This window comes from Apus apus, chromosome 1, assembly GCF_020740795.1.
Source record: "Apus apus isolate bApuApu2 chromosome 1, bApuApu2.pri.cur, whole genome shotgun sequence".
In the NCBI taxonomy this organism is placed as follows: Eukaryota; Metazoa; Chordata; class Aves; order Apodiformes; family Apodidae; genus Apus; species Apus apus.
This window is the reverse complement of record NC_067282.1, coordinates 152,055,683-152,078,293: the sequence shown is the minus strand read 5'-3', so window position 1 is coordinate 152,078,293 and position 22,611 is coordinate 152,055,683. Positions and strand designations below refer to the sequence as shown.

At 56.1% G+C, this 22,611-nt stretch overlaps 1 protein-coding gene and 1 long non-coding RNA gene across 2 annotated transcripts; one reads left to right on the top strand and one right to left on the bottom strand.

Moving 5' to 3' along the window:
• Positions 1-1,041: 1,041 nt before the first annotated feature.
• CDC42EP1 (CDC42 effector protein 1) lies at positions 1,042-9,086 on the bottom strand. Its single transcript, XM_051638492.1, has 3 exons — positions 8,801-9,086; positions 4,498-5,370; positions 1,042-3,499 (listed from the first exon to the last, which is right to left on the bottom strand). The coding sequence occupies exons 2-3, from the start codon at positions 4,937-4,939 to the stop codon at positions 2,700-2,702; spliced, it is 1,242 nt and encodes a 413-aa protein (XP_051494452.1). The 5' UTR covers positions 4,940-5,370; positions 8,801-9,086; the 3' UTR covers positions 1,042-2,699.
• On the top strand, positions 6,700-19,308 carry LOC127393435 (uncharacterized). Its single transcript, XR_007891458.1, has 3 exons — positions 6,700-6,883; positions 18,450-18,552; positions 19,204-19,308. It is a non-coding gene; the product is annotated as an uncharacterized LOC127393435 (long non-coding RNA).
• Positions 19,309-22,611: the final 3,303 nt, after the last annotated feature.

The window sequence follows — 22,611 nt, the reverse complement described above, 5'->3', positions numbered from 1 at the left end:
TGTGTAATCTCATCAGAATGCACCATTTCTTCCTGCACCCGAATTTTTGAGAGAGAGGGGGGAACAAAAGCATTGACAAGAGCGATGTGGCATCTGGTGCCACAAAAGTGGGTAATTCAGCGTTTGGCTTGGGAACCTCAGGGCATGGGTTTGACAGGTTCCTCTTGGCAGCTCTCGCAGCCAGCAGGCAGGAGTGCCTTGCCCTCCTGCAGGAATGGTACCACATGAAGCGGTGGCACAGGCAAGGGGGCACAGGTGTGCTCCTAAGCCAGCATTCCTCAGCGATAAGGAGTTGTCTTCTCCAACTTTCCCTCTTATCTCACCTCACTTATCTGCTGGCACATTCCAGCCGAGTTACCCATTACTCCAACATTTCCACACAACCCTGCTCAGTGAAAGTGAGGCAGCAGAAGGCAATGGGAAGGAAGGCTAGCATTCAGGTTGGGTTATGTGGCTCAGCATGTCCCAGTCTGTGTCACTCACACGGGACTACAGGCAATTAATGTTGATCATCTGATGCCACGGCTATAATTAAAAAGTGTCTCTCCAGCCTTAAGTGAGACTGATGTGTGACAGCAAACACTGGGGCACTTCAGGCTGGATGGGAGGAGAGCAGAGTAGAAGAGCATCTGATGGAGATTCCAGTCTGAGGCAAGGTGGCTGAGCCCCTGTCTCTCCCTCTCCATACCCTTGCTGCCCAACCTGCAGGATCTCAGCACACAGGCAGAGGATGTCTGATGGTCTGGGAGGGCTGAAGCCAAGCTGGCTTTAAAAAGGGGTGCAAATGGATTGTTGCTAGGCTAGAGAGGAAGCTTTGCACCCTCCTGTGTGCTATGCAGGGTGGGGTGGGTAGGAGGTTGGTTTGTGTGTTAAGACACTGTGAGCAGCAAAGTACTGGGCTAGTTAGTCCAGGGATCCCAGAGGTGCTGGAAAATCCTCCTGAGAGTAGAGAGGATGGGATTTTGTGGCTGGAGCACCAGCAGATGTAGCAAAGGAGACAATAAGAACACTGCAGCTGAGGGGAAGGCAACAGAGGAGAAATTAGTATCAAAACTGCTTTAATAAGGACAATAATAAGTGCATGGGATACAGAGTGGAGGCAGAAAGGCTATTCCACGGATATGGGTCTTTGGTCTGGAGCTTGTGTTACTGTCTGGGAAGCGGAGGGCAGGGGCACCTCGTCCTGAGAGCCAGGGTCCCTGCCCTGGAGGGTGCAGGGGTGCTAAGGCTGATCCTGCTGGGTGTCAGTAGCCAGAGCTGGGGACTCCTTGAAGCTGCTGCCTGCCCGGGCTTGCTGCTGCCAGCCAGCCCAAGGCAGCTGCCCAGGAGGAGATGGGCTTGCCCGTACCCTCAGTGGCCTGACTGTGAGTGGCACTCCCATCCACAACACGTGTACGCCCAAGCCTCTTTATTCTGCTCTGAAGAGCTCCCTGCCAGAAGCAGCCGGGCAGTGGGTGAGCTGCGTGGGAGCTGATTGAGCCTTGTGGCCATGGCCTGGCATCTCCCCCCGCCGCCCGCCCCCTCCTGTCCTGGAGAACAAGGGGGATGCTGTGAGGGTCCCTCCAGTGACCTCAGCCCCCGAGCGTCTCGGCTCCGTGCCGTGGCACAAAGGCGCTTCTGTGAGGGCCGGTTTGCACGCGGGGCAGCGTGGGGGGCAGCTCGTTCCAGGGAGGCCAGGTCGCCCAGAGCCACTTGGCATGGGGCATTAGCCATCCCTACGTGCACACCCCTGGAGAGGGGCGTGCTGGAAAGGGGTGCACGCGTGGGGAACGGGGAGAAGGGGTAAGGATGGGGAAGAGGGGGTGTGGGCCAAGTGGCTGCAGAGTGGGAGTCTCCCTGTGCAGAGGCAGAGGGGGGAAGGAAGGGATTTTTGGAGCCTGAACTGCAGAATTTGGTGACCTGACAGCCTCGCCTCTGCCTCCAGCCAGCCCAGAGGTTCCTCCCCTCCCTGCTGCGAGGGGGCGGGGGTTGAAAAAGGAGCCATCCTAAGTGACACTCAGCAGCAGCAGGCAAGTGGAAAGACCCCTGTGATTATCTCTGTGTGTGCTCTCACCTCCTGAGGTGAGAAACACTGAGCTCATGACTTATTTTTTGGGAGGCAAGAAGAGAAAGCCCAGCTCTGTGGGGTTTGGCTGCCCCTTGAATCCCTAGCTGACCTCTCCTGGTAGATAGATGTCCTACATGAGAGGATCTTGCACCAGCTGGAGCTGGGGAGGCCCCATCCCCTACATGCGGGAGCTATTGGTGCGAATATCTCCAGGAGGGACACCCATAACAGCAGAGGGAGTGGTTGGGGGCTTCGATGGAAGGACAGGGCATGTCCCCAGACATGCTTGTGGGGCCAGGTTGAGGGATGGGAGAGAGGATGCTGGGGGAACAGGAGGGGGTGGGAAGGGATTTGGGGTTTCTTTGGCACATGGGAATGCCCCTTTGGAGTCTAATGGCAGTGAGGCTGGGGAAGGGCTGCAATGCCCTGTGCTGTGATGCACAGCTCTCACTAGCCCCCCCCACAGCAGCCTGGCCCAGGCACAGAGAGCACCACGAAAGACAGGTTCTCCTCCTGCCCCCCAGTGTCCCCAGTTTGGCATGGAGGTTGCCCTCTGGGTCTGCTGGTGGCAGAGGGTGAGGGGATGGGGAGGAGGGTGAAGACCCCCGTCACAGGTGCCTCTGGCAGGGGGCTGTGATGGGGGGGTGGCCATTCACACCTTGACTTCATCATCCTCCTCCTCGTCAGCGTACTCGAAGGAGTTGTTGCGTGCCCCCCGGGCACCAGCATACCCCTCCTGCAGGCTGGAGAGCTCGTCCTCCTCCTCTCCTTGGTTCCAGGTGGCCTCAGGGGACCGGCTCTCTCCTGACACTTGTGATCGCCATGAGCTGCTGCTGGGGCTCTCCCACAGGGTCTGCGTCCGGGCCTGCCGGGGACCCTCACCCCTCTCTGAGCTCCGGGGAGTGCTGGTCCCACCATAATGGCGGGCCAGGACCTGGGCTGCCCGATCAAACTCTCCCGCCTCGATGGTGCAGTCATTCCAGTGCCCCTGCCATGGGGTCCCTTTGGGTGTTGCCCCTAGCCCCGAAGCCCAGGCAGGGTCTTCTCCTGCACCCTTGATGGCGTGTGCCTCCCCATTGGCATGGGCTGACAGTCCTGGCAGTGAGCTGGCCCCTGACAGGCTGCTCTGCCCAGAGCGGTCCCAGAAGCTGGATGTTGCCTGGTCCTTTCCATAGGATGCACCTGATACTGGAGGGACCTCGTCCTTGGTCCCCTCATCACACAGGAGGTCTGGGTCATCCTCCCCCACCTCATTCCCATTGGTTTCAGAGAAGTTCATCACCTGGAGGAGCTCGCTCATCAGGGAGGGCCCCAGGTCCAGGCGGAAGGAGAGCAGGGAGTCGGAGAGCAGGGAGTCGGAGCGCTTCAGCTCTGCTTCCCTGGGGAACGTGCTCTCTTGGGCCTTTTCCAGGCGAGGGACACGGGGGATGGTGCAAAACCCGGACTCCAGTCCTGCAAGGCAGAAGGGATGGCTGGTGAGGGAGAGCACAGAGAGGTGGGATGAAGCCTGCCTTAGATATACGGGGGACAAGGGACACTGCCACCGAAGTGGTGCAGGTCACACTCCCGTCGGTGGTGCTAGTCTCTAAAGGACAGACCAGCTTCTGTGTGGACATCTCCAGAGTTAGAGTGGAGGGTCTCAAGGTGGGCTCTGGGCTTGGTAAGATGACGGTGGGGGCTGAGCCAGGCAGGTGGGACCAGGAGATGGCAGCATTGCCTCAGCTTGCCTTTCCCTCTGAGCGCAGCCACCACCCCTGGCTGCGGCAGATCCCCATAGATCCCCCCACCCCGAGACCTTCTGCTCCAGACCTCTCTCCCTGAGGAAAAGCTGAGCCACAGCCCAGTGTTGTGAGGTCAGAGAAGAGCCACCCAGCTGTCCCGTCCTTCCCAAAACCCTTCCCCAAGGTCCTTCCTGGACCCTGACTGGCAGGGAGGGATGTCAGTGCAATGGGGAACTGAGTCCCTTGAGGAGCACATGGAGACAGAGGGGTTGGCAGAGCTAAGGACAGGGTTGGAGCATCTGTGTGGAGGTGGGCAAGACCACGACATGGGTCCCCTTGATCTCCCAGCTTTGGTGTGATAATTGCCCTACTGTCCCAGCACTTGCTTGGCTTCCTCGGGAAGGATGCTCACGGGGAAGGTGTAGGGCTGGGGGAGATGGGGAGGACCCCCTTACAGCTACTCCACACAGGCTGCCAGCTGTATAGGGCTATGAGGGAGAGGAGGAGCAACCATCCATGGGGGCCACCCTGGGAGTAGACCATTTAAGGACATGGCTGAAAGCAAGGTTAGGGCTATCTCCTCATGGGGATTACCAGGACTGGAGACTCTAAAACGCCCTGTTTCTGCTGAGAACCTAAACTCCCTCTGGGGAAACGGAGGCATGGAGTGATGGAGAGGGGCTGCAGAGGATGCAGAGGGTGCCGGCCTCTGCCCCATGCTTCACTCACCGTAGGCCTGGTGTGTTTTGGAGAAGTTGTTGGAGGCACTTTTGAAGGAGAACTTGCTGGTCAAGCCCCGGCCACCACCTCCATCGTATGTCACCTCGTTGAGCTGTGGCAGCGAGACGGCGTTCTTGATGATGGGTGAGATGGCCGGGGGGGCAGGCGATGCCCCTGCTTGGCCCCCACTACCCCGCCTCCTCAGGGGTGACCGGCGGACGTGCCGCAGCGTCCGGGCAAAGAAGTTGTTGCCTTTGGCTGTGTCAGCCCCGCCATGGTTGCTGAGGAAGGAGGTGTCCCCGAAGACGTCCCCGCCGCGCCCCACGTGCATGGTGTGCCGAAAGTCCCCCAGTGGCGGGCTGATCATGTCTGGTGTCAGCTCCGACTTCAGCCGCCGCTTGCCGTGGGAGCCTGACACCCAGCTGAGCACCGGCAGCTTCCCCAGGCTCATGTTGCACCCCTCACCTCACCCCTGCTCCTGCAAAAGCTCCAAAAAAACAGCCCTTGCCGGGCTTCCAGCACTGGGGTGGCCTGTCACATCCCCGGCCGCCTCATCCTGCTCCGGTGCTCTTGCGGGGACAGCTCACGTCACTTTGGCTTTGAGTGAGTGGGAAGGGTGCCTGTCCCCCTTTCCCTTCACTATGTCACGCTTAGGAAATCACCCGCAGCAGGTAAGTCCCCGGTGGTGGGGACAGTGGCAGCACAGAGGTGCCCACAGAGCAGCAGTCTGGGGTCAATCCCGGTGCTGCGGTAGCCACTGGAAGCTGTGTCTGGCTGTGGACTTAGGACTTAATCCACTGTCTTCTTGGAAGTGGGGGGAGCAGGTGACAGGAGCTTGGGATTGGGTGGCAGGGAAAGTGCCTCTGTCTCCTCGTTGGCCACCTAAACAAGACAAGAGAAACAGTGAAGGCCTCAGAGATGATTTTACCAACCCCGATGGCTGTAACCGCAGGACTGGCTGGGAAGGTTAGAGCCAGTGCATGAGCAATGGTGGGGACGTTGCTACTGGCTGTCCCCTTCCCCTGGTCCTCCTCTTGAGGAGGAAGAAAAAGTTCCCCAAAAACACATTCTCTCCCTCACCCTGCTGTCCTCCCGTGGTGTGCCTCAGTTTCCCCTGCCTGCAAAGCAGTTTTGCCAGACCCACACCACAACCCAGGCTGAGGATTTCCCTCCCAGGCAACTCCTCCTCCCAGAGGGGTGCCCTGCCCAGCTGTCCAGACTCCCGGGGAGAGAAACCTCTCCCTTCTTTTTGCTATTCAGATGAACCCTTTGGGGGAGGGTGAGGCCTTGGGACTCTGTGCTTCTGGTGAAGGCAGGGCAGCAGGGAGGGGAAAAATGCAATATTTGTATATTGGTTTGTTTGTCCTCCTCTGGCTGGGTCACTGAGTGCTGTGCAGTCATGCTGGAGCAGGCAGGGAGTTGGGGGTGCAGGGAGGGCAGCTGCTTATCGGACAGGGGAAACTGAGGCACAGCAAAGGAGGTAATTGCTGGAGGTTGAAGGAGAAGTTGGGATGGATCCCTGTGCTCAGGCAGGTCCTGGAGGGTGGGGGGAAAAGGAGAAGATTCGGGGTGCAGGACACCTCAGAGCATCAGTGGTCTGGGTGTCTGCCTGGGGATGTGACCTTCTCTGGGCTCAATCCCTGCTTGGGGGCTGGGGTAGCAGGATGGAGCTGGGTCCCTTCAGCAGGGCCAGCTCTGAGGGCCGCGTGCCAAGAGGCGACACAGAAGCCTCACATCCGTCCCTTCCTGCATGCTGGGACCCCATCCCCGCGCGGCTTCCTCCATCTTCCCGCCTCCCCTGCCTGTCCCCGGGTCACCTCGGAGCAGGCAGGCGGTGCCAGGGAGGCAGAGCCTCTGGCGAGGGGGAGCCCTGGGCATGGAGCCACTCTCCTGCCTGGCTACATGTGGTTTTGCCTTGCTCTGGCCTTGTTTGCTCACCCGGGCCCCTCTTATCTTGCCAGGGGTTAATGCCTGGGGAAGGGAAAACAAACCTCCCCCCTGCGGCTCCCAGCACCATTGGCTGCCTCTTGGGGTGGCAGTGGCTGTTGGCAGCAAGGACGGTTGCAGGTTGGTTTCCTGCTGGCCCCTAGCTCCCTGGCTTCTGCTGCCCACGACAAAGTCTGCCTCCTGGAGTCTGCTCATGGAGGCTGTGGGGTGCTGCCTCGCAGCTGGGATGGGCCAGGCACATGGAAGATTTGGGGTGGAAGGACAACCAGGGAGCAATTTCCTCCCTCTGGCAAAAGCCCACCCACAGCCATTGGGTTAAGGCTCTTGTGGAGCACAAGGAGAGCCACCGAGGTGGTGACTGCAGCACCATGGGGGGCTTGGGACCAAAGGGAGACAGATGCAACCCCATTTTTGAGCTGTCCCTGGGTCCCCCAGGAAGGGGTATTAGGTAAGTTACAGCCCTCAAGTTTTCCTTTCCCTCCATGCATTGGAGCTGCTGAGAAGCCCAAAGTGGGGACTGTGCCCTTCAGCAGTGGTGCCCACATGATGTGGGGCAGGTGCTGCACTGACCAAGGCTAATCTGAAGGAATCACCCTTCTGGACCACCAGCCCACCTCAGGTTCTTACACAGCATAGCTGCCCTGCAGACCCCTGTAGGGGACTGGGGCTGGCATCATCCTGGGAATGGGGCAGGGAGGTGAGGCAAAAGGGGGTGCGAGAGGATACCATCCCTGCTCCCTGCCTGGAGAACTACTGAGCTGGGAGCCAAGAGGAGGGAAATGTTTCCCCTTCGTTGTCCCTTGGCCACCGTGGGGACGCAAGCCAGCACCTCCTGGCCCCCAGCTCTCCCTGCATACTGGCAGGCAGCAAGCACTGGGAGAGGACAGAGGGAGGGAGGCAGCTGGTGCCCAACCCTACCAGGATGGCAGGTTTCTGGCAGGCCTGCCGGGCCTTTTTCTCCCTCCAATCTCCTCTTTTCCCCTCCTTCCCTCTGTCTCTGATGCATCTCTGCTTTGGCTGTGCCCTGTTGAAATCTCCCCTCCACCCAAGCAGACTCCTCCATGCCAGTAAAACTCGTGATTCTGCAGGCAAAGGGTGACCTGTGCACTCTCCTTTCCTCCACTGGGCAAGGGGACCAGCAGCCTGGCCACGTGGACACCACTTCTGTCCAGTAGCCCACCACATTGGCAGCCCCCGGCACACAAGCCCACAGCCCGTCCTAATTCCCATTTCCCGGCAGCCTCTCCCCAGCTCCCTCCTTGCTTCTTCTGGGAAGCCCCCTGCCCTCAAAGATTAGCCGCCAGCATCAACTCCTCCTCCCGGCTGGGCCTCCCCCGTTTCCCCCCTGAGTTCAGCTGGTTTCCACTGGTTTTCCACTCACCAGGAACAGCTAGAGCTGTTCTGCTTGCTGGGATGAGCGGAAACCAGAAAGGGGGGGAAAATAATCCAGATGTCTAGTTGGCTGGAGCTGCTGAAAGCAGCCTCTTCCCTCCTCCTCCTCTCCTTACACCCCCCCACCCCCCAAAGGGGACATACTCCAAAAGAGGGCGAGGAGATATTTGGGGTGGTCTCAACAGGGGGAAGAGCGGCTGGAAATGGTTGTGGGCGGCCAAGAAGGCTTTCCCAGCCTTCTCGAGTGCTGAAAAACCTCCCTTTCCCTGGAGGAAGGGAGGCAGAGCCTTCCCAGTTGGGTCACTTTGTTCTTGGATGGGGAAAGCTGGCAGGGACAGGCTTTTAGGGAAGGGGGAAAGGGGCTCGGCTGGCCAGGCTGGGCCTCTTCCAGCTCCTCTGGAGCAGTGCCGGGCAGTAGGCAGACAAGCTTAAGGCTGACTCTCGCACTGCTGGCTTCTATATATAACTACATATATATATACATATGTATATTTCTCTGTATAACAAGGGTATTTTTCCAAGTAGACACGCTGGGACGTGGAGAGAGGCTGGGGCTCCAAAGGCGGGTGATTTCCAGCCACTCTCTCCCTGCTCCCTTGCCCAAAAGCATTCCCTTTCTTCCTCCAAACCCCCAACACCAAGGTGCCAAGAGCTGTGGGGCGTTGAGGGGTAACCAGAGCAGGGGGCCAAAGGGGGGGTGCCCTGCTGCTCTCCCCCTTCCTTGGGACCCCTTATTTGCCCCCTTTCTCTCCTGGCTCCCCCCACCCCTCTCCAGGCTGTCTCCCCTCTCCCTACTCCCACTTTCCTTCCTCCCGGTTTCCTGTTGCATTCCTGCCTTCTTCTCCCTTTCTTTTTCGCCATCCTTCCCGTCTCCATCTCCTTGCTATCCCTCCCTCTTGAACCTCCCCCGCTCCCCCCTCCCCCCCCCCCCCCCATCTCTAGAAACTGAGGAATCAAAACTTTCAGGATTTACCTCTTGCGAACCAGGCTTATTATTATTTTTTTTCCCGTCCTCCGGCTGAAAAGTTGGGAGACGCTCCCCGTGAGGCCCCTGCAACTTTCTCCAAGAGTGTTACGGGCTCTCTGCGTCCTGGAGCAGGGGGGAGAAAGGGGAGGTGTGCCCCCCCCAACCCCCTCTCCTTTTCCCACGGCTGTCCCCCCAAGGCTGGCTCTCCCAAGCTGACGCCCCGATGCCACGGGAGAGAGGGAGCGGAGCGGGCGGGGAGGGGACGTGGGAAGGAGGCGGGCGGGCTGCAGCGCTGCCGAGCCAATCGTCGCCTCGGAAAGGAGACCAGAGAAAATGAGATTTATTCCAACTATCCAGGACAGAAAACTTCAGGAACTTCTCTCCCCCCCCCCCCCCGCCCCTCGCCCCCGCCCCGCTTCCCCAGTGCCATTTCCCGTCCTCCGGCGTCGGCTGCCTCCCGATCCCGGGCACTCACTTCAGTGGATTTGGGAGAAGGGGGAAGCCCAGGTCACTGGCTAACACGGTTAGGGGAGCTTGGCTGGGGTGGCAAAGGAAAGGAGTTTGCCCCTCCATGTGTGTGACTCCGAATGTATCCAAATGGGGTCATCCCATGCCGTGTCGGATGGGAAGTCCCCTAGTGCCCACGCTGTAGTGCTGCCAGCAAGGAATGGGTTCTGGGGGTGCATGGTCGTGCCAGAAGCCTGTGGGGTAAAGCTGGGTTGCGAGTTAGCAGGGTGACAGCCTCCCTGAAGGCCATGTGGGCCAGGTGGGTGTTATGGGGTCAGGACAAGTGTTATGGGGTCAGAACAAGCGCCCTATCAGCAGCATGGCATCAGACCAGGGGGAGGAGGTGGCAGTGGATGAATTCAAGGAGGTGCTCCTTGGTGGCACCAGGGAGGGTTTCTGCCCATACATAGGACACCATATCCCTTTGGTGTCACACTTTGTTGCTTTATCCTGTGATGGTCACAGGGCAGAAGATTCAGTGCCTATGAGGGGCAACCTGCTGGTGGGTATAGCACCACCAGTGCCACAGTGACCCTCATGGGCTCCAGGAGAGGCTCAGTGGCTTTGCTGGGAAGCACTTGGCCAGGCACAAGCACCTTTTCAGGCCCTGTGGAGGAACAGGGAGGGGTTTGCTGGTGAAGGCGAGATGAGACTTGTTGGGGTTAAGCAGGGCCTGGCTGAAGGGATGACAAGATGTCTGCAGAGGAGATGTCAAAATGGCCTCTCACTAGGCTCACATGGCCTGTGCTGGGGTGCCAAGGCAGGAGCACCTTAGTCATTGCTCAGAGGTTTGCTAAGCAGCAGTAGGATTTTGGCATGGGTGTCAGCCTTTATGCCTCAGGCTTCTCCTCTGTCAAATGGAATAGCTGGGTGTTCAGCCTTCTGTGGGGTTCTTCTGCATTCGGGATTAAGAGCACATGGACTATGCATGTTGGTAGTACCTCTAGTGGTACGTCTCAAAGGGAGCTCAGGTCTGAGGAGGGATGAGCTGTGCAACCTGTGAGAAAAGGAGGACAAATCCTGACCTGCATCCTCCCTTCTTGCCAAAGGTATGGTAGGCATCTCTTCCCACATGTCCTGCTTAGAGTGAAGCCAGCGGGGGTAGTGGGAGAGGCAGGAAAAGACACTTACTTTGGGTCACCTCCCTCTGCGTGGCCTGCCAGGGCATCTCTCCCCCCTGCCCCAGGGGCTCCTCCTTACTCCCCTCACCCTGTCCCTTTGCCCTGCGGTGGGGAGCGGAGCCCGGGCAACGGCAGCCGCCGCCGCCGGGGAATGCAGAACAAATCTCTTCCAGATGGGACAGGGGCCATGCTCTGCTCCTTGTGGGGTAGCTGCCTCTCCACCTTCTCCTCCTCACCCCGGCTGCAAGCATCTCTGCGCTTCAGGCCAGGCTCTGTTTCCAGGAAAGCTGCTGGAAATCCCCCCCTATTTATTGCCCTCCCTCCCCCCCCAGTCTTGTGATCTTATGGCCATGGCTCTGACTTCTGTCCTTCTGGGGCTGGCACTGAAGTGCTGGGGACACTTCCAGGGTAGATGCTGGCTCTTGGACTCAATACCGATCCTGGCCATTGGCTGCCTGGGTACAAGCAGAGATGGTGCAGCCTCTCTGGCTATAACCTAGCAGGGGCTGTCCCTCCCAAGACCCTCTTATTTTCTATACATTTGCCTGGAAAGTGAATCCATACAGTCCTGCCTCCCAGCTTGTTTATCCACCTCAGCTAATAAATGTGAGGTGGCTGTGGGGCTGGACGGTGCTGCAAAGCTACTGTGCCCACACCCACGGGTGCCCTGGGCAGGAGGTAATACCTGGACCCCTCCCAGCCCCATCACCACAGGCGCCTGGCTACCTAATTTACCTCCTGTCACCCAACCTTTCATCCCATCTGTAACCCTGTGCCCCAGGCAGCAGTACCCGTCTCACCATGACAAGAGAGACCGGCCATCGAGCTTATCATGGGAGCAGACAAGTGCCCCCGCAGCCTTCCCAGCTGGGGATTTGCTTTGATTCCTACAACATCAAAGACGGGGCTGTGCAAATTGTCCCCCTTCTCCTTTCCAGCACTCATCCCTCAGGCATGGGGTTGAGGTCTTATGGATGGCTGAGTGTGACAGGGATGGAGACAGGGATGGAAGAGCATGCTGGGGGTGGGAGTGGGATGAAGTCTCTGCCCCACACCTCCAGGTACTCAGGAGATTTCCAGGGGAAGAAGGGCAGACAGGAATGGGAATGGGGTGCCTTGCTCAGCACACAAGAAGCAGATATCCTGTTGCTGCCCAGGGTCTCCGGCTCATATTTCCTCATTAACTGGGAGTGCTGCTCATTTGCGGGTGACTTCCAGATGTTTCCATTCTCCTCACGGCAGCTGTGAGGGCACATACCACACAGCTATGGGAATTACTGCCAGCAGTGAGGTGGGGGACAGACCCCTGCCATGATGGGGAGGGGTGTCTGTAGGGCCCCTGCCCCACCACGCATCCCAGCATGGCCTCATCCAGCTCCCCCTCACCCTAGTGCTGTCAGATCCCTCCTCCCTGCTCCGAGCCCATGGCCCTTGATGCTGTCTCCAGCCTGTGTCTCACTTCCCTGGGGATGAGCTGGAGGCAGAGCCGGTTTTTGGATGAGCAAGTTGGGGTGGTGACAGGAGGTGGTACCCCGGGGTGAGGGGTAGGTGTGAGGCACCCAGTGTCTGCCTAGCACATCCCTGGTCTGATGCCAGTGCTGGCTGTGTGGGTGCTGGATCCCTCATGCCCCATAGTTTCTTCACTGAGATGATTTCTCCTCCAGCAGCATCCCCAGGAATGTGCTGGGCCAGGCTCAGTCAATTTTTGGGGCTTTGCTGAAGTTCCCCCACTCATTGCCCATACTCTTTGTGATAATGGGGGAGAGGGATCAGATCAGTGTGGCTCCCAGCATCCTAGTGCTGCACTGGGGAAGCACCCACTGGGGGTGGGTTGTGGTGAGCACCACAGGGCAGGCAGAAGCATTGGACCCACTCATGCTAGAAGGGGGTGGAATAGCCCATTTCTAATTTCCCCCACCAGTTCCTCCAGCTCCCCTCCCTGGAGCAGCAGGAAGCCAAAGGAATGGGACTGACTACATCCTGCTTGTGCTGTTTGCAAAGGGGGCGTGGAGGGCCCTTTTTCCTGGGAGCTGGGTTGGAAACTCAGAGCCTCAGGGTTTGCCAAAGCCCATGGGGAGGTAGGGATGAGTTCCCAGGCTTGCTGGCAGGCTGCTTCCCTCCCTCTGCTCATCTCCTCTAAATGTTTTCATCCTTCTTCCACCTCCTTCTCTCCCTCCCCAGCTTCCTCCTTGTATGCCCGTCCTGTTCTCTGGCTGGGGATGAGGGGTGCTGTAGGGGTGTTGGGGGTTGTTGCAGGAGGCAGGATGGAGGAACAGCCCCTGGAACAGTCCCTGATCTGTGCTCTCCTGTCGACTTTTCCCCAGGCGCAAAGAGGGGAAGGGGGGGTTTGGGACAGGCTGGGAGGGGGAGGGAGGATGTTGCATAAACCAGAAGCAATCCAGGAACTAGCTGCCTGTGGCCTGGAAACACCTCTGTGATTCCAGGCACTGGGAAAGGAGATGTAAATATATGTATATATTTATGTATGTATATTATGTCTTCCCAAAACAACCCCCCCAAACACCACTTGATTCTCCAGTTCCTTTTCATAGACCTTAAGGAGATTCAAGAGGGACTGAGGGGAGCTCAGATATTAATTTGATGGTTTGAGAAGCACCTTTCTGTTTGTGGGTGCATCTGGGGGTCTGTTTGCCCTACCCCAAATATGTTCCCTTGGGAGGATAAGGAGAGGGAGCACACATGCAGGATTTTAAAGCCCATGCAGGCTGGAGGGAGCTGGGATGGAGGTTGCAGAGGTGAGGAGATGGTGAGAGTAGGAGGGATGCCACAGGGAGGCAGGGTGCACAGGGGACTAGCAGCAGGAAACTGGGAAGGGGGTGGCAGATTCTGGGAGGAAGAAGCCTTTTGGAGTTGAATTGTGTGAGGAGGAGGCACTCTGGGGAAAGGAGGAGCTGGGGAGCTCTCAAGAGAAGGAAGTTGGTCCCCACAGTTGGCATAGCGTGGGAGAGGGGATTGTGAACTGACTGGGCGTGCATCCATGGAGAAGATGGGGAGCAGGGTGTGGGGATGAAGAAGGGGGCAGAGAGAGGATGTGGGGATATAGGGAAGGAAGGATGGGGAAAAAGAGGTAAGTGATGCATGGGGGGAGAGGGAAACCATTCATGAGCAACCTGTCCTGGTCAAAGGGAAGAGGTGAAAGCCAGGGGGGTGGTAGAACACAAGGCCTGGACAACTCTTCTATCGTAATGATTTTGCCTGCCTGTCCAACCCGTGTATTTTTGGCCCACGGAAGGAAGGGGGTGGGGATGCAGAGGCGGCTAAAAATAGGGGTGTCCCTGCCCGTTCCCCTAAGGCGGGCATCCGTCTGCCTGCCTGCCTTGCCTGCGGGGTTGCTGCGGGATCTGGAGGAGGGGAGCAGGCCCAGCCTCCTCCCCACAGCGTCTGGCTCTGCTTTTGTTTGTCTCGCAGCCCTGTGGGGACAGGAAGAGGCCGCGGGGCTGGGGAACAATGGCTCATTCTCTGGGAGTCCGGGCCTGTCGAGAAGTGATAGGGGACGTGGGACGGTGGCCAGAAGTTGGGCACAGCCTCCCAGTGCTGCTGCTGTGGGAGCTCACCCCCTAGGAGATGATGGGGTCCCCTGGTGGGATGCAGGTGGACCTTCCACAGACCATCCCTCTTCCCCAGATCCCAAACCAGGCTCCTGTGCCTGGGCGGAGATGGGATGAGGGGCTGTCTAGCGTGGGTGCACTTTATGGAGAAGACAAGGGAGGCAATGCCGGCAATCCCAAGGGGGGTGGGAGGACATCTCCGACAGGCTCTAGGGAAACCTGTTGTTTTGCAGCCTCTCCTTGAGCCCGTGAAACGAGCAGGGAGAGTGGCTGGAGCTGGCATCCTCCAATGGGAATGTCCCCAGCTGGGGCCAGGGAAGTATTTATTTGGGAGCTGTAGCATGACTGTCCCAGCCACCATCACACTCGCTGAGGCAGTGCCAATACTGCTCATGGAAGCTCCATCCGTGCGCTGTGCTCCCTGCTTTCTGGGACACAGCTAAGGGGCAATGATGGGTGTGCACGGCAGGGGTGGGGGGTGATAAACCCTTTTATCCCACCTCATTCTTCTCCAGATTCCCTCTTTTCTTCTCAGTCTCTCTTACAGGGGCCGTTTCCTCCTGGGATGTTAGATCTGACAACTGGGTGCTGGAAACACCTGAGGGAGAGTCTCAACCCACTCTTCTCCAGACATGCTAGGGTGTTAGAGGAGGTGGCATTAGCACCTGAGGTAGGGGAGAGGTTTGGAGGTATTTTGCAGGGATTGAGCAAGAAAGGGACAGAAGAACCTCCCTGTCTCCAGCCCCATTTTTTTTTTCAAGGTCTTGGATGCTTGGGGCTGAACGCTTGCCAGGGCTCCTCTTGTTTACTCAGCCGGGGAGCTGACACATCCAAGGTCTCTGCTGACTCCACTTTCCCACATGCTGCTGGCGGGCGCATTCCAGGGCAGAGTGGAGATCAGTGCAGAGGCATGCCAGAGGTTTCCATCCGGGATGCCATTCCACCCTCCCTATCCCCCATCCCCCCAGCTTTTCTGGGCATCCAGCACCTCCCGCCAGACTGTGAAGAGCGAGCATCACAACTGGCCAGCATCCTTGGCTTTAACAAGCCAGGGATGGCACAGAGCCCAGGCATGGACCAGGACCCTGAGGACAGGGATCTGCCTCTCAAGCCAAATGTCTGCAGCATGGCTCAGCTACTCTTCTGCTCACTTCTGGAGATTTCAGTCTTGTCCCCCGTGATGAGCCAGGGAAGACATGCAGAGGGGTAGGGGATCCCTCTTTTAGCTTAGCTCTTCCTAGAAGGACCAGGGCAAAAGAGGTAACACTGTCCTGGGAGCTAGGCTCAGCTTTTTCATCTTAGGATGGGCACCTTTGGAAATGATGATCTTAGAAGTCTTTTCTAACCAAAGCAATTCTATGATTCTATTCTTGCAGCTGGGTTTAGCTTGCTGAGGGTTAACAGTGCTGACCTCTGCAAGGACAACAGTGTGAGCTGGAAGAGGAGCTGCATCCTTCTGCTGCAGACACCCACTCTGGTCCTTCCTGGGCAGCTGCCCAGACCTGGCATGGCTGCCTTTGGTTTTAGGAGGGAAGGCCGCAAAGCTTTCAAAAATAAGTGCCAGGAGATAAAGAAGGGTTTGGAGAGCTGGCAGCAGGGTCAGGGCAGGAGAGCAGCCCTCGCCCTGTCATTTCGGCTAGAGGCTTCCTGTCCCATCAATGCTCCCACCTCTCCCTGGACAGCCGGCCTCTTTGCCTCCTCGGACATTGGGTGGCAAAGGACTGCCACAACCTTTCCTCTCCACCATGGAGGCCCTCTTTACGCCCAGCCCCAAAGTCTGGAAGAAGGGGCCTCGTCTCCCTCCTCAGCTGCCACAGGAAACGCGGAGCCTGGAGGTCAGGGGCCAGGCGGCAGCTCCTCCCGTGGGGGCCAAGCAGCCCAACACTAGGGCTCATATCACGCCGGCAGGCACGGGAGAGGAGGGGAGGGAGGCAGAGCCATGCAGGGCTGGGCTTTTCCTGTTTATGTGACTACCAGACCCCCAAGAAAGGGAAAGGACTTGGAAAGCTCGGTGCTCTTGGGCGGGCTCCAGCTAGCATCTGTCTGCCGCTCTCAGCCTGGGGATTGCATCCCCGGGGCAGGGCGTGACTCCTTCCCAAGGGATAATGGGCATCTAGCTCCTCGGATGGGGGGGTGGGGTTATGTTCCTGGGGCTTGCAAAGGTCCAGTCTAGTGTGGAGGCTGGGGTTGGCTTCCTGGGAAGCGAGGCATGGCTCCTGCTGCACCCCAGGCTTTCATGCATCCCAGTTGTCTCTTTCTTTGGGTGGTGCTGGTCTCTGCAGGATGGTCTGAAGGGGAAAGGGACACTGGGGCTAAGCTGAGAAGACAGCTGGGTATATTGGTTTTGGGACACAGGAATGGGGAGCTGTGGGAATGCAAGGCATGGAAGGAGTGCTTAGGGGAAGGTTACAAATCACATTGTGTTCAGCCATGATGGCTTCAGCAGGCAGAAGGGCTGCAAGAATTCCCATGTTATCTAAGGTCACATCCTCTAGAGCATCTGGCGTGGCCATAGTGGTATGCAGAGGAGGAAATGAGGTCCAAGATGTTTTGCTCATGCCTTCACTTCCAGCACCTAAGCACTCTGGCTGAGATCACATCTGTACCCAGTTGGTCAGGTCTTAGCTTTGGTCTGTAGCCCTTGGCCCATGCTGAACATGGGCTGAGGGGTGCTGACCCTCCTCTGGCAGACACCCAGGAGAGCACACCCCTTCAGGGGAGTTACGGCCCCTTTGCTACCCTGCAGGTAAGCCTGGGCCTGGCTCAGTGCAGCACTGACCTCTGATCAGCTGTAGAATGAGAATAGCTGGGCCCAGTGTGGAACAGGGCAGAGATGGAGGCAGAGTGGGTGGGTGTTGGTGTGGGTCCAGCATCTTTGAAGTGGAAAGGCTTGGGAAGGGCCTCAGCAGTCAGGAGCGAGGAGCCCTGGCAGGTCTGAGTGACAGGAACAGGCACAGCCCTTAGCTCTCCACATCCTTTCCTTCGCCAGGGCTCCAGCAGAAGGACAGGCTGACCCAAATCTTTTGGAATTTGCCCAGCCACCTCCTTTTCAGGGGGTTGGATGGTGGGTTAGTGCCACCCTATGGCTCTGGAGCAGTGTTACAAGTGCGGGTGGCACTCGGCTGTTGACGGCCTCCTACAGAGAGACTTTGGCCCCATTAGCATGAGTGTAGGTCATTCTCCTGTCTGTGTCCTGGACGGGTTTGCTCTCCAGCCAAGGGGAAAAGGTCCTGGCCTGCTCCTGGCCTACTAAAAGCCCAGCGAATTCTCAGCATGCCTTCCTCTCTTATAGCTGCAATGCCTTCCCTAGGGCAGTCAGGTATTCCCCGGGCTAGAAAACCACCATGCTGGGATTTGCTGCCTAAACCATGAACCACAAGGCCAGGTGCCCAGGTGAACTGGGATTTATCCCCTGACAGTTGCTGCTGGAACTTTGATGGGTTGTAGGCTGGCAAGCCAACATGCCTCCCCATGTACATTGCCAGGCAGTGCCCTCAAAGCTCCAACTGCTGTAACAGAAGAGAGGTTTTTTTGGGACTTAATTTATGTTGTCTGTTGCTTTATGGAGCAGATTTGCTAGTGTTCTGAGAGGGCAGAATCTTCCTTCTCCAACATGTGAAGTCTGTCCCTTTCCCCTGCATGGCACATTATCAGTGTCATGGATGTTTTGGGGTGGTATCACCACCTCCTGCCTCTTCTCCATCACCATCTGGCCAGTCTCAGCCTGACAGCAACTCAGGGACCCTATGTACCAAAGACCTTAGGTATGCTTGTGTACCAGCTCAGGAGAGGAACCATATGGGCCTTTGATCGTTTTGGGGAGGAGGCTTTCATCTGTCTTTGCTCCCACCCTACACTAGAGCTTATATGAGATGGTGGGAACATGCTTAGTCTGGGTAGCTGGCTGGCTTTGGGCACAAGCCTACTGATGACCCTGTAGTTCAGTGGAGTCTTCTTGGAGAAGATGACATCTCTCCTCTAGGGAAACCTGACATCCCACAAGGCTGTAGATGAGGCTAGAGCTCTGCTGGAGTGGGAACAGGAGTGTTTTGTTTGCTCTGACTTACGTGGCTGTCCACATCACTGATAAAAGAGTTGCTAGTCCAGAATGGAAAGAGCATCTCAGTGACTGAGGAGGTCTAGGGGAGGACACATGTGGGATGGAGAAGAGAAGGTAAATGTACACGTGGGAGTGCGGAGCAATGGCTGGCTGTTACAAAACTATCTAGACATACTGATTTCTGCACAGTGCCATCTTTCTGGTCTGACTTCTAATTCAGACTGATGACCCTGCTCATTTAACCCATGCGCCTTCCTCTGGCTGCAGTTCAGCTACTCCTTTCATTCAGCCAGCCTGGATCTGTGGCAGACCTCGTTCTCTGGGACAGAGCTTGTTCCCCAGGGAGCAAAAGTGGGACTTGGGAGCTTGGGTAACCTATTTCTACTTGTTGCTAACAGGTCAGGTCTGGGACTGGTGAGAACACCTGAGAAACACTGAAACCAGCAGTATAAGACATGCCTGGAGTGGCTGGAACACCTGTGGGGTCCTGCAGGACTGCAGGTGAGTGTCAGGGTCTCAATTCAGGGTGTTTGCAGGATACCTTTGGGGGATGTTGTCATTCTCAAGCCTCTTTTTTCAGGATAGTGCTGAGGTCACTTTGCGGTTAATGCTTTGAATGCTTATTTATACGCAGATCTACCCCAAAGCTGTGTTCTGGGAGGTGGAAAACACTCGCTACTTCATATTTCTGTTTGTCGTCCCAGCTTCATAGAGGCTCTGTGCAGTACCCAACGACGGCTGCTTGAGGTTGATGTGGTCACATTGACCTCTGGTGGCTGCAGCCTCAGAGTGCAAGAAGAGCACTAAGGAAAAGCGGGTGGTTTTGGGGCCTGCTGCAATGAAAATGCAGTTGGGTTTGTTCCCTCTCTGGGCTCCGTCCCCCAACACCTTGCCTCCTGGACAGTCATTTCTTCTCTGCCCGAAGCAGGTGGAATCTGCCTCCTCTTGTGTGGACAGCTTCAGTCCAGGTGGTTCTTCTCCCTTAGAATCAGTTTTTGTTTGCACGGCACGCCGGTAAAAAACAGAAGGTGGATCCCATGTAGGAGAGCTGAACCAATTCACAGTTTCTAAATGAAGTGGGTCACGCCTGGGGAGAGCAGAGGCTGCTCCCCTGAGTTCACCATAACCTCCATGCAGACCCTTCTCTTGCAGGGGAGGGCAGACTTCCACAGTCACTTCACGAAGTCGCATTCAGAAGCAGCCAGCCAAATCAGATTCACAATGAGCAGCAGGATGGACTCTCAGCTGAGCATTTTCTGGAGAGAATGGAGAGGGGGGGGGTGAGGAGTGGATAAGAAAATAAATAAATAAAACTGGTGGGAATGATCCCACAGGGAGTGTGTTCTAAGAATAAGGCAACTGCAAGCAGAACTGAGGTGGGAGACAAGGGTGAGGATATTCCCAGGCTCAGTTCTGCCCCGGGGCAGTTGGGCAGCTTTGGAGCAAGGGAACTCATCCCGGTGACTCAAATCCTGTTGGCCTGCTCTAATTCAGGTCTTCCTTGCCACCCTCCACACCTCCATGCCCTAATGAGGGTGCAGATGTGTTGCCAACACCCTACCAAAAAGCTCCCACACACTTTTGCCTCCTGTAGCTCCAGGCAATGGGTGTGTTCATGAGGGGAAGGAATGCTGAGGGAAATATTTGCTTGTTTTGCTATCTCCACACACAGACACATGCGTTTCCTTCCTGCCATGAAGGTCACTCATCCCTTTTATTTTGGGGGTGGGGGGTGGGTGTGCTTGTTCCTCCTCCCCTTCTGCAGTCATCACAACGATGAAGGGAACAAACCACTGTCAGTGTGCCAGAGCAGTCTTACATCTGCTATGAAAAGCATCAAAGAGGTAAGCAGGTAGTCAAAGTCCTTGCAAAGGTTAATATAAACACCGAGTTTGATTAGTGTCACTAGGAAAATAGAAGTGAGGTGTGTTTTTCTCTGTGTGTGGTAACCAGTCTGGTGTGAACCAGTGCATGAGCCAATTAGATCAGGCTGGAGTCGATAATTCTGTTTCACAACCTCTTTCTTGTTTTCAGCATTTGTTTTTGTTCCACACAGGAACGAAAACTGTGGAGAGTTTTTTCATGACACCAAATTGTGTTTGAACAGTTATTGCAGGGCAGTTACTAATAAGGAGGTGATTTCAAACTTTCTCCCTCAACCTGACTTGGAATACCAACCTGGACCTTAACAAACCTCCCCCCTAAGGCTTCACTGGAAGCTGTAGGTCTTTGCAATTCACCAGGCTGCAAGAGGAAGAGCAGACTGGGGAAAAAAAAAAAAAGGACCAAGCAAGAAACTGAGGATGTTCTGATCAGCTCACATTATGACCACTGCATGCATAAGAGGTTTCAGGGCAGGTTTGTAAAGATACTGCATTGCCCAAAACACAGGACAGGACTTCACAAAGCATCTGTAATGGCAGTTTGAGCTTTATACTGGTGGTGTTTTAGTCACACAATCAGGAATTTATTGAATTCCTTCCCCACCTCAGGCCTTCCTAACGCTGTTTCCAGGAGGGGACAAACAATGCAGTGCTGTGACATACCCAGCCCTGCTTCCCACAGCACGGGCTCACTCGCATCCAAGGGATCCCACCAACCTGTTAGTTGGTTGGACCCACACTGTAAAGTCCTGCAGAAGACTCAGCTGCCTGCCATGCTCTGTAGGCCACGTGTGCTCAGTGGTGGAAACAATGCATGGCTTGCTGTTTGCTGGCCTCTCACAGATTTCCTGTGCGAGCCAGTGTGGCTTGGAAAGTTTTACCAATGTGATTATTTCAGTTAAGGCTTTTTTAAAAAAAAACAACAACCCAACACAAAGAAACCCCATTCAAACATCTTAATGTCATTCCTAGTGTGAACTCAAGTGTGCCAGCACAAAAGTAGCTGCTACCGGTTAGAGCTATTTTGGAAATGTAATACCTGGCCCTGAGCATGTGCAGTCTGGTGGGACTGCACCTCTCACACGAAGTGGAGATGTCTTGTAGGACTGCAGCTTCCCTCTGAAGGGTGAGCTCTTCATCTCTGTGCCTCCAAACCCTGGCCAAAAAAAGAGGAATGGAACATATTCTTCCTTGCAGCAGCTGTCTGCCTGTGCTGTTGGGATTGGCCACCCAGCCCTGTCTTCAGGGGTGGTCTGCTTGGCTCCTACCAAGCTCAGAGGCCATCTGTGAGGAGAAGTGGCTGATGGTGCTTGATGTGGGGCCTGCTCTGTCTGATGTCTGCACATTCTGAGTCACAAAGCACCGCAGTCATTCTTTGTGGGGTCAGGGTGGGTGAAGAGAGAGGTTTCCTTGGCATCAGCCTTGGGTCCTATCTCTTTAGGTGAATGAGAAACCAACCCTTGTTTTGGGGCTTTTATTGTGACTGTTAAGATCTTATCTTTTATCAACAAATAATATCCTGCTCAGGAAATCTTTTCACTAGAGAGAAAGAGACCTGGGTTGTTTGTGAGAATAACTAGCAGGCAAAAATTGACATGGCTTGAATCAGACTGGGTCCCCTGCAGGCAACCTTGCTTCTACTTGCTTTTGATCACTCAGCTGGAGGCCTCTGGCTGGAGGTAAGGCCTGGAGACCAGAGCTGCACCCTGCTGCTGGTGGTCCTGGGTCAGCACGTACCTTTTGAGGGGGAGCTGTGTCGTGCTGGGTTTGCAAAGAGGGGAAGGTGGCAGCTGAGACCCCTCACCAGAAGGGTGAGTCAGCAGCAAATTCATACCTTTGGGGTGTTGACCAGTGCCTGGTGGAACGAATGCCATGTGGGAGGAGGTGGTGTTAGCTGAAAGCCCTGTGAGCCTGTGTGTGCCTGGTGCTTGCTCAATACCTGTGTACGTGTTGTGACAAAAAGGCTGTTCATCTGTGTGATGCACCGAAGTCCTGAAATCTTCCTCTGTGCATCGCACAGACATGAGATCAATTCCCAGATGGTTGTTGCACTAAATCTTGAAAAGAACATAGCACAGGGAAAGGGTCTTGCTAAAGCCTCCCTTTCTTCAAACCACCTTGCTGATGCAGGAACCCTGTGGGGATCAGAGGGGATGCATCTGCCATTGGCCTTGGGGGAGAAACAAATGAAGGTATTCATTTTGGGTGCAGTGAGAATCCTTTGGGGCAGGGGGCCGTGCTCATGCCTAATGATTGTTTCATACTGCCCCCATTTCAGTTTCTTCATTTATCTAAGGAGAGAAAGGTTTCCATGCAAAGGTGGGGTCTAGAAGCTGCAGTGGTGTGATGCTGAGGGCATCTCCTTTTTGTGAATGTGTTGAGAGGGGCAGGAGTGACATAGGACTTCCTTATGTTGTGCCTAGAGCCCTGAGGGGATGCAAAGCACTACTCTGGGCTACCCTGTGGGCTGGGGGGAATCAGGTGAACTCCCATTTCTTATGAGCTTGGTATTACATTGGGAATCTCTTGCACAGAGCCCACTCTGTCGTCTCCCCTGACCACTGAGTTATGAGGTTTGACATAGCTGAAAGCGAAAAACCAGAGCGAAATGGGGTTGCTAGAAAATGAAAAACACCTTAGCCTTGGAGGGGAAGGCATATGATGTTGGGACTGAACC